This window comes from Tinamus guttatus, unplaced genomic scaffold (assembly GCF_059628265.1).
Source record: "Tinamus guttatus ecotype Peru unplaced genomic scaffold, ASM5962826v1 Tinamus_guttatus_pri_ptg000941l, whole genome shotgun sequence".
In the NCBI taxonomy this organism is placed as follows: domain Eukaryota; kingdom Metazoa; phylum Chordata; class Aves; order Tinamiformes; family Tinamidae; genus Tinamus; species Tinamus guttatus.
In genome coordinates, this window is record NW_028289475.1 from 11,359 (window position 1) to 23,974 (window position 12,616).

Below are 12,616 nucleotides of genomic sequence, written 5' to 3' on the forward strand. Positions count from 1 at the left end.
ATTCATCCATCCATCTAAAAAAAACCCTGATGTTCCCTAAGAGAAGACATCTTGGTCACCCTTTACATTCTGCAAAGATCTGTTTAATCACCAAAGACAGAAATCAGGTAGAATCAGTTGTTAGCACATAGATTTTATTTTTGTATTTACAATATTTAAAATAAATACATCAGTCTCTAGCCATTCCTAATAAATGCAAAAATAGAAAACTTCCCCTTTTAACAAAAGTGCAGTAATGTAAGTTAGAACATAACTTTAAAACATACAACATTATGTCTCAACATTTTTTTTTAAACTATGAAAACAGACTTGTAAAACAAGCACCATGATTCACCTTCCAGAACACCTTCCAGTAAAGCAGCATCAGAGGGTAAACAAGAAAATGGGGAAGTTAGTATGGAACCGTAGTAGCAAATCTTTGAATATTTTAAATGGCATGTTACAAAACTGGTCTCTGTCTATTCTTTGGGAATAGCTTTACCGCACAGCCGAATACCAAGACAGCCATGTTTGTTTGTTTGCACAACCAAGAGAGATTCAAATCTGCCTTCTGCCTTTGGCTTGAACTGCACTGGCACGTTGATGTAATGATGGGATCTGTTGGAAAAAAAAAAAAGTGCATATTTGATGTTTAAAACCACATAAATCTCAAAGAAAGACTTTTTTTCTAGTTTTGACTTTCACCAAAATAGTACACAAGAGTGCGTACTGGAATTTAAAACAAAGAATCGTTGAGATTGGAAGGGACCTCTAGAGATCATCTAGTCCAACCTCCCTGCTCCAGCAGGGACACCCAGAGCACGTGGCACAGGGTGGCATCCAGGTGGGTTTGGAAGATCTCCAGGGAAGGAGACTCCACAGCCTCTCTGGGCAGCCTGTGCCAGGGCTCTGTCACCCTCACAGGAAAGAAGTTCTTCCTCACACGGAGGTGGAACTGCCTGTGTTTCAATTTACACCCGTTACCCCTCGTCCTGTCACTGGCCACCACGGAGAAGAGCCTGGCCCCATCCTCCCTACATTCTCCCCTCAGGTATTTGTACAGGTTGATCAGATCCCCTCTCAATCTTCTCTTCTCCAGGCCAAACAGGCCCAGCTCGCTTAGTCTTTCCTCATTAGAGAGATGCTCCAGTCCTCTAATCATCCTCGTAGCGCTAGGCTAGATATTTTATAGTTCTGATTAACTACTACTCTTCTGAGGGGCTTAGATTCTAAAGATGATGCTTCCCTATGGGCTAGACAAAGTATTTCAATATTCTAATAGCCACTGCTGCTAGTTTGTCTGGAGAAGTTTGGTCTGCCTCTTTGTAATACATTCACAGTACATAAACTACATTTATAGCAAAGTAACTGCACATTTATTTCATAAGTCACTTGACAAGTGTGCTTATTTTTCCCATTCTTAATCACTTTGAAGCTAGTAAATTTAATTTCAATTAGTTCTAATTGTTTCCATACGAGTAAATATGCTGTTAAATGACTGTAAATCAATATACTCATGCTCAATCAGTATTTGAAAGATTTTACATCATGCCTTTTCTTTCAGGTTATGTAATTCCTCCTCTTCTCAGATGGCATAAAAGTCACTCCAAATACTAAAGAAACTATTCTACCACAGTAGAATGTAATGGGTGACTGTCTTATTTTTCAAAGCCCATGTGCACGATTTAAGAACATAAAAGTTATCCGACCTAAAATTCTGGAAATGCTGCCAGGCAGTCTATTAGATTCCATGGGATCCAATAAAAATATCCAGAACTAACAGATAGATAACAGTGATAGACATATATTGGAATAAGTGAAAAAGGAGCAGCAACACTTACTAAGACAGAGAAAGAAGAAACAACCATCTTTTCTCCTTTCTTTACCCCCAATCTTTACTCTCATTTGCTCCACCTTTTTGTCTGCTATCAGTCTCTGCTTTGACTATTTGACTAAAATACAGTAAAGGAAGGTGGTCAGACCTGGGTTTCATGTCTCCCACTTGACAGCTGAGTATTGTACAATTCTGAGATGTTTCTCTATCAGTTTAGTCAACCTCCCACACATGCACTCTGATCTAAGTGAAAAGCATTACTATGATTATTTATATGTTACAGATCCATTAGATTAGAAAACACAACTTTTAGCAAGAATTAAGACCGAAGTTTAGCTATCAAAAGAACAAACAGGAAAGACAGGAAGGATATAGGAGCCTGTATCAAATAAAGCCCTCCAAAAAGATGTTTGCTTACATACGCTAACATTTACTTGAAGAATCATACGCCCAAAAATCAAAATTATAGTATCAAAAGCTTAACAGTAGGTCAGGTATTACTCTTTTGAAGAGATGAACACATGTGGATGTCAAAAAATTAATTCCCAAAATATGTATTATGTGACCTTCATGAAACTGAGGCAAAGTTTCTTAGCGTACAGGAGCTGTATTCAATTTCATCCGACCACTGAAGTTCTAATAGTCATATGATGCTATACACATTTTTTTTCATCTTTAAAAAAGCAGAATTAGAGAGTATTTGAAATTTATTTTGTAGCGCCAGTTGATTTTTTATGCCCAGGGGATGGCTCAACTCACATGGGTCTTCCTGTTCCTAACCCAAAAGGAAAGACCTCTTTTCATATCCTTCACTAACAAAACTGGAAACTCCAAACTCCTTTAATGACAAGCATGCTTCAGGCTATATGGAATACATATTGCTATATATGAAGCAACCTGGAGGATTTCTGTAGTGACAAGAAACAGTCAAGCATCGCAGTGTGAAGACAAATGGAATTTACCGCCAATTAACTGATTTTCCCTTTAATAAGATATTTTATTTTACTTCAAACTTTTCACTGTGTCTATAACTTAATTAATTCACAACTACTGCATGGGCTTCAAAGGATACTGCATCAGTTTCAAGTGGTATTTTTGAACAGTCAGATAGAACTGTAGCCTATTCCAAGGACAGTCAAACTGATATTGTCCTCCAAACACAACAGCAGCAACAAGCAAGTTCAAAAGGAACAGAATGAATAAGCTTTTCACTGTGTCTATAACTTAATTAATTCACAACTACTGCATGGGCTTCAAAGGATACTGCATCAGTTTCAAGTGGTATTTTTGAACAGTCAGATAGAACTGTAGCCTATTCCAAGGACAGTCAAACTGATATTGTCCTCCAAACACAACAGCAGCAACAAGCAAGTTCAAAAGGAACAGAATGAATAAGCTTCACCTAAGCCACAGTAGCCAGGTGTACTGGCAACAGTGGTGACTTCTGACACCCAGAATGGTAGCTACTGAAAACAAAAACAATTATTCACCAAAGTGTTACCTTTTCGTATGATTTCAAATATCTGCTACTCTATAGTCAGCTAATTGCAGATGGCTTCAGAAAATAAGCACCTTAATTTTCAAACTATTACGAGGCTGAACATCATAATCCTTTCAGAAACAGAACTTAAATTTTCAAAAATTCTTAAAGCTATCAAGTGTTCTAATGTTTCAGCTGTATATCATTTGAAAGACATTTTGTTAAAGATGCCCAGCCTTGAAGTAAAAATCTACTATTCAAATAAAACTCTTCTTTTGAATGCAAATTCCAGACAATTCCTTTCCATTCCTTGCAAGGCTTATAATACTAACTAAATGATTGCGCAGTCGTTAACAGGGTTTATGTTGTGAGTACTTGGTGAAGACTTAAACTTCCTTACTCTTCTCCCTGCAGTTTTGGCTGCAAGATACTGTACTTGGATTAAGTCAGATGATAATTTCAATTGAACCAACTATGGAAAAGGAAGCAGCACTGTTAAATTTTGGTATCTGTGAATACTGTGAACCAGTAAGATCAGGTAAAACCACTGTGCCAACTTCTGAAAGTCAAGCTCTTGACTTTAAAGATAACAAAACCTTGCAATTCTATTACCCAGATTTAACATGATTACTCAGGATTACTTTCAAATCCGACTCCGAACCATGCACCAGACCATGGGGCTTTTTGATACATAAAGTCCAAAAATATAGCTTTAATTTTACACTCTTATTTGCAGACCAACTATTCAAGTTATTGCAAACACAGTTTTCTTCTCCAGTTACTTTTGAACACTACTTTATAGAACGTCCAGTTAACCCAACCTGTCTTTCTTCAGAGTCTCCTTGACGCTGTTCATAAACCTTAAATAAAAGCCATTTAAAGAATTTTTAGCAGTTTTTCTTTAAAGAGTACCTCTCCAAGTCAACTAACTCTTCTACATTCTATGCTTCCAAGCCAGAAAGCTTTTCCAGAAAACTATGTTGACAAATTAATTTATATATATACATATATATATATATAGACACACATATATCTCTAGAAGTCAGTATTTACAGCTGGAGCAAAAATAGTCCAAGTTGCTAGAATAAAGCTTTCAGAATGTTATTAAATGGTACAATGGTATCACTTGATACCATTTATAAATGATAGGTAGAATTTTAACTTAGTGCTAACCCTACTTAGCGTAAAAGCAACTGAGTCCACAATTTCTAACAGAAATATACCAAGCAGATTTGATAATATCCCTCAAAAAGTTTTCTGAAATATCTAAATGCTTTCCAAGGAGGTTGCATCTAGTTGGACATCTGGATTTGACTGGATTTCATCCTGGTCACTACTTCCATACAAAAACAAAGCCTCTCACACTGTCTGGTGTGGCATATACAATAAAAAGATGTCACTCAAGTAGGGAGACTGGAAAAAAAAATCTAAGCAGAGTTGTGACATTTCACACTGAGATATGTCATTGACTGGCACACAGGAAACGAGACAGATGTAGGAGTCAGAGGATCTAGTTATATTTAGGACTTGGCTCAGATAATTCCTATTCTATAAACACTTAGTTTCCCTGTATTTAAAACTGGGACCTGTTGAAACACCAAGAAGTTGTGCTTGATTACTTTTCATGCAAACATCTGCATTAAACTATCCTTATGAAATCCTGTTATCATCAACTTGAATATTCCCTTTGTGCAGGCGATACACTGCAATACTTGATAGGACCAGGCAATACCAGACTGCTCAAACCTGGTATTTGCAAAGAATCTTAGAGGCAGTTCTGCAGGATTGTCAAGTTTGAAGCACCATGAAGGCAATTTGCTTGGTCTGTTGTGCAGAAAGGATAAATGGCAGGAGTGAATCGATTGTGCACAGCATGTCAAATGGTTAAATGAAGCATTAGGCTTAGCATTAAGAGCAGCAGCACTGTTAGGAACAATTTGCAGGGAAGAAATTGACAGAGGCAGAAATAACTGTGTGGGCTCGTTCTGCTTCTAACCAAGATTATAAAGCACAATATCAGCAAAAAATACAGATTTAACTACGCAGCCAGAATACTGAGTATTTATAGCTACAATTCAGCATTGTACATATATACAGGAGATATTTACTTTACTGAATTACCTGGGTAAGTTTTTTTTTTTTTTTTTTTTTTTTTAAGGACTTTGTTAGCATAGGCATTACTCACCTTAAGGAGTACCTCAAGTGCTTGATGTGGAAAGGTTCTCCAGGGTTTACAAACTTCAACTGTAATTTAATACAAAATGCTTTAAAAACTCCATTACATCTTGGACCATCATATTCAGTTTACCACATGCTTAAAATTAGTCACATAATTTACAGATATAACTTCAGATAGATAGAGGATATAAAATGCCTTGCTTTGTACATATTAAAAATATGTATATAAGGATGTTTTAACAAAGTTAACAAAAAACAATGAATCTGCATGAAAAATAATGTATTACTTTTTCAGTTGCAGATATGTCAAGAAGCCAAGAGCACGTCATACTCAGATAATAGAAAAGATTAAAAATTACAGGAAAAAAAATCCTTGAATGACAACATAAAAAAAAATAATTCTTCAGAAAAAGCTATGAAGATTGACTTTTGGAATTAACATGTTAAGAGTTTCATACCATTGCAATCTTCGGTCAAAAGACACAAAAAACCTACAGTGCAAGTGAATGAAGCACATAGATGCAGGTCTGTCGAGCTTACCAGGTGCGTGGTAAAAGAATTATTCCGCAAATTGACCTTTAACGTGCGCGTCTCCCCAACTCGGGTTGGGGGAAAGGTATAGAGGTCTTCTGGAGCATACAGTCCTCGAACGGAGTTACTGTTTTGTCTGATTTTGAAAAGAAAGACAAGATATTAAGAGTTCCTATTTGTATGGTCTTAATATATTGATTCTATATGTTCTGAACAAAACCATTTTATTCTCCCCATACCCACATCATCCCACAGTACGACACTTGGGCGTGCACCTTACACTGAAACAGCAGCAAGGATAACACATGTAGCACAGTGCTCCCTTGCAGAGACAGCTTTCAGATATTGTAGAGTTTCCAGAAGGGGAGAGTGTGCAAGAGATTTTGCTATTGAAACAGTGAATCGTGGTTAGGCCCCTTAGGAAAGGGTTTTTTTTCAGTGGGGAGAAAAAAGTACAAGAAAATGTTACTGAATAATACAAAGCCATTAAGTGCTTTGCCAGACATGTTTCTGCAGCTATTTACTTTTTAACACAGGATAAGTGAGGCTGGGAGATTTCTAGTCCAAACTGTTGCTCCAAGCAGGGTCAGCTCAGAGGTGAGACCAAGTTGTTCAGGGCTTTGTCTTGTTGGGTCTTGAGAATCTCTAGGGATAGAGGCTGAACTACCTCTCCAGGCACCATGTTCCACTGCCTAATATGCTTATGGTGAGAAAAGCATTTTTTCCTCCCCCATTCTATCCAGCTGGAAACTCTCATCTCAGTTTATGCCCATACATACCCTGCTTTAACTGCAGATGCATCAGAGCAACCCTTCCTCCCTGGCACAGGTGGAAGTTCAGTTCCTGTGAGGGCATCTGCGGAAGCTTTCAGAGTTGAAGTTTTATTTTCTGTTTTAATTCCCTGTTGGTAAAAATAAAGTTGCCTTAAACATTTGCAATTAAAATTTTCATCTTTAAGCATTTAAAACACTTCTCTTTTCTAACTTAAAGTTTTATGTTTAGATCATAATCTTCCCAGAATCATTGAATCATTGTGACAGAGAAAAATAATTTGGGAGGAATACTGCACTGTTTGTCTTACAAATGCTTTATTTGTTACAAGCCAGTTTGCAACAAACTAGCAGCGCAGATGGAGACTTGAGACTGCTGCTAACAATGAAGATTTTATTCAAAAAAAAAAAAAACTCAGCAGCTCTGCAGATATTCTGCCCATATGCCTCAAAAGCAGCAAAGTCAGCAAAACAACTGCTCAGAAAAAGGAAGGAAGGGATAAATCATCACTGTAACTTGAATTATCACAAAAGCAAAAAGTTTTGTAATGCTTTTGCATGACAAACAACACATCCTTCTCACCAAAGCAAGAGCTCTACAGAGAAGCAGCATCTGATACTGCATTACACTAACTTCTACTTTCTGAAATTCAGCTGTAATATTTACTGCTGTCATGCCAGTAGGGACCTACACTCATTGTACTCAACTAACACGAAGCAACCAGCTTTGCCAGATGCACAATTACCAAATCTGCTTTGTTTGACAGAGCTAGACAGATAGTGTTTGATACCCTTGGGTCACAGTATCTTGACAAAGTCAAAGAATCTGAGATTCTCCTACACTTAGTCATACAACATTGTCTCAAATTTTTCAAAACCTGCTGACATCTTAGACAGGAAGTTGATTCCTTTTACCCTGGGAAGACTAAAAGAAATATTCATCTTCAATAGAGCCGGTATGACAAATGTGTCTTTTAGACATTCATTTTTTTTATTGAAAGAGCTTCTAATCAGTCTGTCAGAAGTAGCAGCAGTCAAGTTATCCTAATGTTAAAAGAAAAATATTCTTCAGTTGCAAATAACCCATGAACTACAGTAGAACCTGATATGTAAAGCCAAGAAAGGCTTCATATGTATCTCTTGTTTCAAGAGCTTTCGAAGGAAAAATGATGAGTGCCATGCCTCAGAATTATCTTTCAAAATCTAGCTTATCAATAAGGCAAGTTTGGTCCATGAGAACAAGACACACCATGGAAAATTGTCAGACACTCTCCTCGCTATTTATAATGGCATCTTCTACTACTGCATCAGTTAAATGACACCCCTATTTACTGATTTTTCCTGTTTCAAATGAGAGCAGTATATTAACACAGTCCAAACAGTTACATTTAAGTGCACTGGTTCCAAAGAAACCTCACGAGCACAGGAATAAAACTCGTATCTATTTAGTCTTATTTTTTTTCTCCTCACTGAGCTTAGATTTTCTTCTTTTCCTTCTCTTGCTCCTAGAATGTACAAAATAAAATAAGTCTTCTGAACCGCTGAGAACAGCAATCAAACCAGAAATGCTGGTAAACAATAGGTTGGATTCAGTATTCACCAAGAAATTCACTAAGCGACAGCTCAGGTGGTTCACTTCTCCTGTTGCAAAATGATACATTAAAAAGGTATAGTTATAGCTAAAGATGATAAATTATGTAAGTAAAAAAATATTTATATATATGGCATGTAGTTACTTTATGCCATTATCCCTTTTTCAGGCTATAGGCGGGGTTCACTTTTATGCAGTCCTCAGCTGTTCACAATTGTATTATTCATTTTTCAAACTTCCTGCCATTCCTTTAGTTCTTTTCCAAGTTCTTCCAAGTCTTCCATTTCCTTCGAAGTGGTGCTACAAATAAATACCGCTCAGTCATTATGAATGACAGTCAGTCTTCCCACCTCATTCTATCAAGACTCACATTAACCAGAGCAGTCGCCCTCTTGGCCTCAGCAAACCCAACAGGACTCGAGCCCTTTGCAAAGTTGTAGTAACGCAGCTGTAGTAATGCAGCACCATCCTCCTCACTGCCTCCCTTGAGGTACTTATAGACGCTAATGAGATCCCCTCTCAGCCTTCTCTTCTCCAGGCTGAACAGGCCCAGCTCCCTCAGCCTCTCCTCATAGGGCAGATGTTCCAGGCCCCTGATCATCCTTGTAGCCCTGCACTGGACACTCTCCAGCAGCTCCACATCCCTCTTGTACTGTGGGGCCCAGAACTGGACACAATACTCCAGATGCGGCCTCACCAGGGATGAGTAGAGGGGCAGGATCACCTCCCTTGACCTGCTGGAGACGCTCTTCTCAATGCACCCCAGGATCCCATTGGCCTTCTTGGCCACGAGGGCACACTGCTGCCTCATGGTCAACTTGTCATCCACCATGACACCCAGGTCCCTCTCTGCAGAGCTGCTCTCCAGAAGGTCAGTCCCCAGCCTGTACTGGTGTCTGGGGTTATTCCTCCCCAGGTGCAGGACTTTACACTTCCCCTTGTTGATCTTCAGGACGTTTCTCACTGCCCCGTTGTCCAGGTCCCTCTGGATGGCAGTGCAGCCCTCTGGAGTATCGGCTACTCCTCCCAGTTTGGTATCATCAGCAAACTTGCTGAGGGAGCACTCTGTGCCTTCATCCAGGTCATTGATGAATAAATTGAACAGGACTGGACTGAGGACTGACCCCTGAGGGACACCGCTAGTTACAGGCAATTAAATAATGTGTGCTGACTCCTCTTGTAAACAGATCTGTAATTCCTTACCTGTTTGATTATGGAAATATTTCATTTTCAGCTCTGACTTTTTCAAAGTCATCTTGACATTTTTCAAATCTTTTCTACAAAAACTTTCCCATACGACTAGCTACAAGATGTTTGAAAGAACTAATTGTTAACACCTTTGAAAAAAATCAAGAGGAACAAATTTGACACGCTAGTTCATAACATCAATATAAAGTTGATCTGCTCAAATATTTACACAACTTTTGCACCTAGTCACGTTCTCAGAAATGAATTATTTATAAATAGATTTCTAATGAAAAACTGAAACAAATAGATGAAAGCTTAATAAAAACGCTCTTAAACAAAAACTGCCCGAAGTTGGAAGTCATTTAATGCATATCTTGTGAACAAGTCACCCTTTCAGCATAAACAAATGGGAAGCAGCAGCATCCTGCTCCATGGCTGCTGTCCAACAGAGGTAAGAGGTACTGGCAACAACAGCAACTTAGATTCTTACTACTGACACAGCTCTCTAGAATATCTTCATCTGGACAACTTGGAAATTACATTTCCTTCTGGAGAGGGCAGCAAACCATGTATCTTAATCATATCTTAATACTCATTATACAGAGCTATTTCACATTCTGAGGGGTAATAAGGCAGGGATTAAAAGCAATCAAAGGACAAAACACAGAAAATCTGTTCCAGGTCCCAAACTCCTATCTCCAGGTCTCAGCAGATAGGGCTGAGGAACTACAGGAGAGCTGAAGGGGAGTTCCAAATGCTCCTGTAAGTCTTATAAAAAAAATCCCACCTACCCTGTCATTCTGATCTATATTTATAGGATGATAGTTTTAGATGCCTGATAAATTTTTTTTTTTTTTTTGGCCTGGTGGCTGTGCGTGTCTTTCTCTTAACACAAGAGATAAGGGAGACTTTGGAAACAGCTCATGAAAGTACTACATACACTCAGTGCAACAGTCTTCACAAAGACAGACTCATAGTCTTATCAGTCCAAGTTCCCTCCTTCCTCCTTGCCCCCATTTTTCTCCTGAATTCACATTTTCTTCTACTCAACAGACCCTACGAAAAAACGATTAAAACACTTTCATCACTGTTTTTGATACTCTTTAAATCTGCAAACACACTTAAGAAAGCAAGTCAGCTCCTCCCCCCATAGACTGAACAAATTCAAAAAATAGCGAGTCTGAAGTCATATCAGTTCCACTGACTACATCATGGTTTATTGTACAGAAACATGCCTACTTCTAACAAGAGAGACGGAACTAAAATGAGGATCAAAAGTGAACAGAAAATTCTTTCCAAATCAACTACATAAAGCATTTAGTAAAACTGCGTACTTTTCCACATTAAAATACAGATTAATACAGATTAAGTACATAATTAAAAATGTTAAATACAAAAATGCTCAGAAAAAGAGATTCAGAAGAAACACACCCTTATCTCGGAAGCCTGAAGCTTCCAAGATTGCAGTGTTACACTTTATAATATACCACAGGTCAGGTACTTTGCTACAGTCCTTTGTAGCATGATGCATTTAAAGTGTGATATAAACTTTTGCCTCCTCAGAAACAATTGCCAGAGAAAACAAGTTTCTCTCTTTGAACACTAAGCAAAATTTTGTCTCTCACGTCAACTTACTTATCACGAAACTACCATTCTCGCCTTGCCTGTGTAAGATAAGAAGTACATTTAAATCTAAGATAAAAGTATTATCAGATTTTTTCGAAATATTCTGGGGCATATCAGAAACAGTACTGTGTAGTTACATGCTTACCAGGAATTTTTGCCCAGGAGAAAGTTTATAGTAATTATATTGTATACATGTATATATATAATATAGTAATCATATTATATAGTAATTTATATTCTTACCGCTCCAGAAAGCTGAAATCTTAATTTGTGTTTCCTATTTGGGTTTTCAATAGGGTAACACTCAAGGTCCCAGAACTGGGAGTAATCTCCTCTGTCTCTGGGTAGAAAGATTACAGAAACCTACCAAAAGAAAAAAAAAAAAAAAAAAAAAAAAAAACACTTTTTTTTTTTTTAAATCATCATTAAATTCATTTACGGGCAATTACAGTTAAGTCAGCAACAAATGTATACACTAAAGAGATACATGCATGCCACAACAGACCGACTTGCATAAGATACTGTTGACCATCCTCCTGTTCAATATGTGCTTGTATGTGTTTTATCATCGTGGTTATGAAACCCTCTACTGGCCAGGAGATAAAATTGTTAACGCAAATGAAATCATTTTAAGGAATAGAAAACTCCTCTTCAAGTATGACAATACTTTACATACGAAACTAGTCGAGAGCACCATTTTCCCTTTCTTAAGAACAGAGTATTATTCCAGACTCTGTTGTAGATTTTAGAAAGCACTTCATAGCACTTTTCTGTCCTGGAAAGGTTCTATTTTACAGTTAAGAAACACATTTTTTTGAAATAAAAATACCAATTTACCTTCTCTTTTCCATGAGCTTCAAGAACACCAGAAACACGAGACCATCTGAAAGCTGAGTAGGTAACTCTATAAACATGACCACTTTCATCTACATCCTGCAAGTAAAGTTATGAGTTAGATTTGGAGGGAAAAAGTTCATCAGTCTTGCAGAGGACTTTAAAAAGATATGACTAAAAATCAAGCTACTTTCAAGTGAAAAGATAATATCAAATCCCCAAAAGCAAAAGAATAAGGATTTAAACTACTACAATATTTATGCAATCGCCATGACTACTGACTTGAAATTTAGAACTAGCACAATAGCCAGAACACTGAATACTCAGTTTTCAGAATCTGGGATACAACTCTGTGTTTCATTTTCTACTTTTTCCATCATTTCATATGACCCTTCTAGTTCAAAATCAGTAAAACAGCACTCCTTATGTATACAAAGCAGCAACAAAATACACACACACACACACACACACACACAGAGGGAAAAATATTCACAAATAACAATGTCACGTCTACAGTAATTGCAAAAGTAGCAACAGCAAGTATCTCTGACCTAATTCAAAATTACTCCAGAGATACCATACACAGTATAATCCCAGCAAGACAA

The 12,616-nt window shown here is 37.6% G+C and overlaps 1 protein-coding gene across 1 annotated transcript in view; it reads right to left on the reverse strand.

Moving 5' to 3' along the window:
• Window positions 1-399: 399 nt before the first annotated feature.
• The window catches only part of LOC104574380 (centrosomal protein of 192 kDa), a 59,652-nt gene continuing 47,435 nt past the window's right edge, over window positions 400-12,616 (reverse strand). Inside the window, exons 38-43 of the mRNA XM_088538161.1 lie at window positions 12,015-12,110; window positions 11,421-11,540; window positions 6,782-6,903; window positions 6,012-6,138; window positions 5,479-5,537; window positions 400-597 (exon numbers count right to left, since the gene is read on the reverse strand). Of these exons, the coding sequence (XP_088394287.1) occupies window positions 459-597; window positions 5,479-5,537; window positions 6,012-6,138; window positions 6,782-6,903; window positions 11,421-11,540; window positions 12,015-12,110 (663 nt within the window). The 3' untranslated portion in view covers window positions 400-458. The remainder of the gene's footprint in view (window positions 598-5,478; window positions 5,538-6,011; window positions 6,139-6,781; window positions 6,904-11,420; window positions 11,541-12,014; window positions 12,111-12,616) is intronic.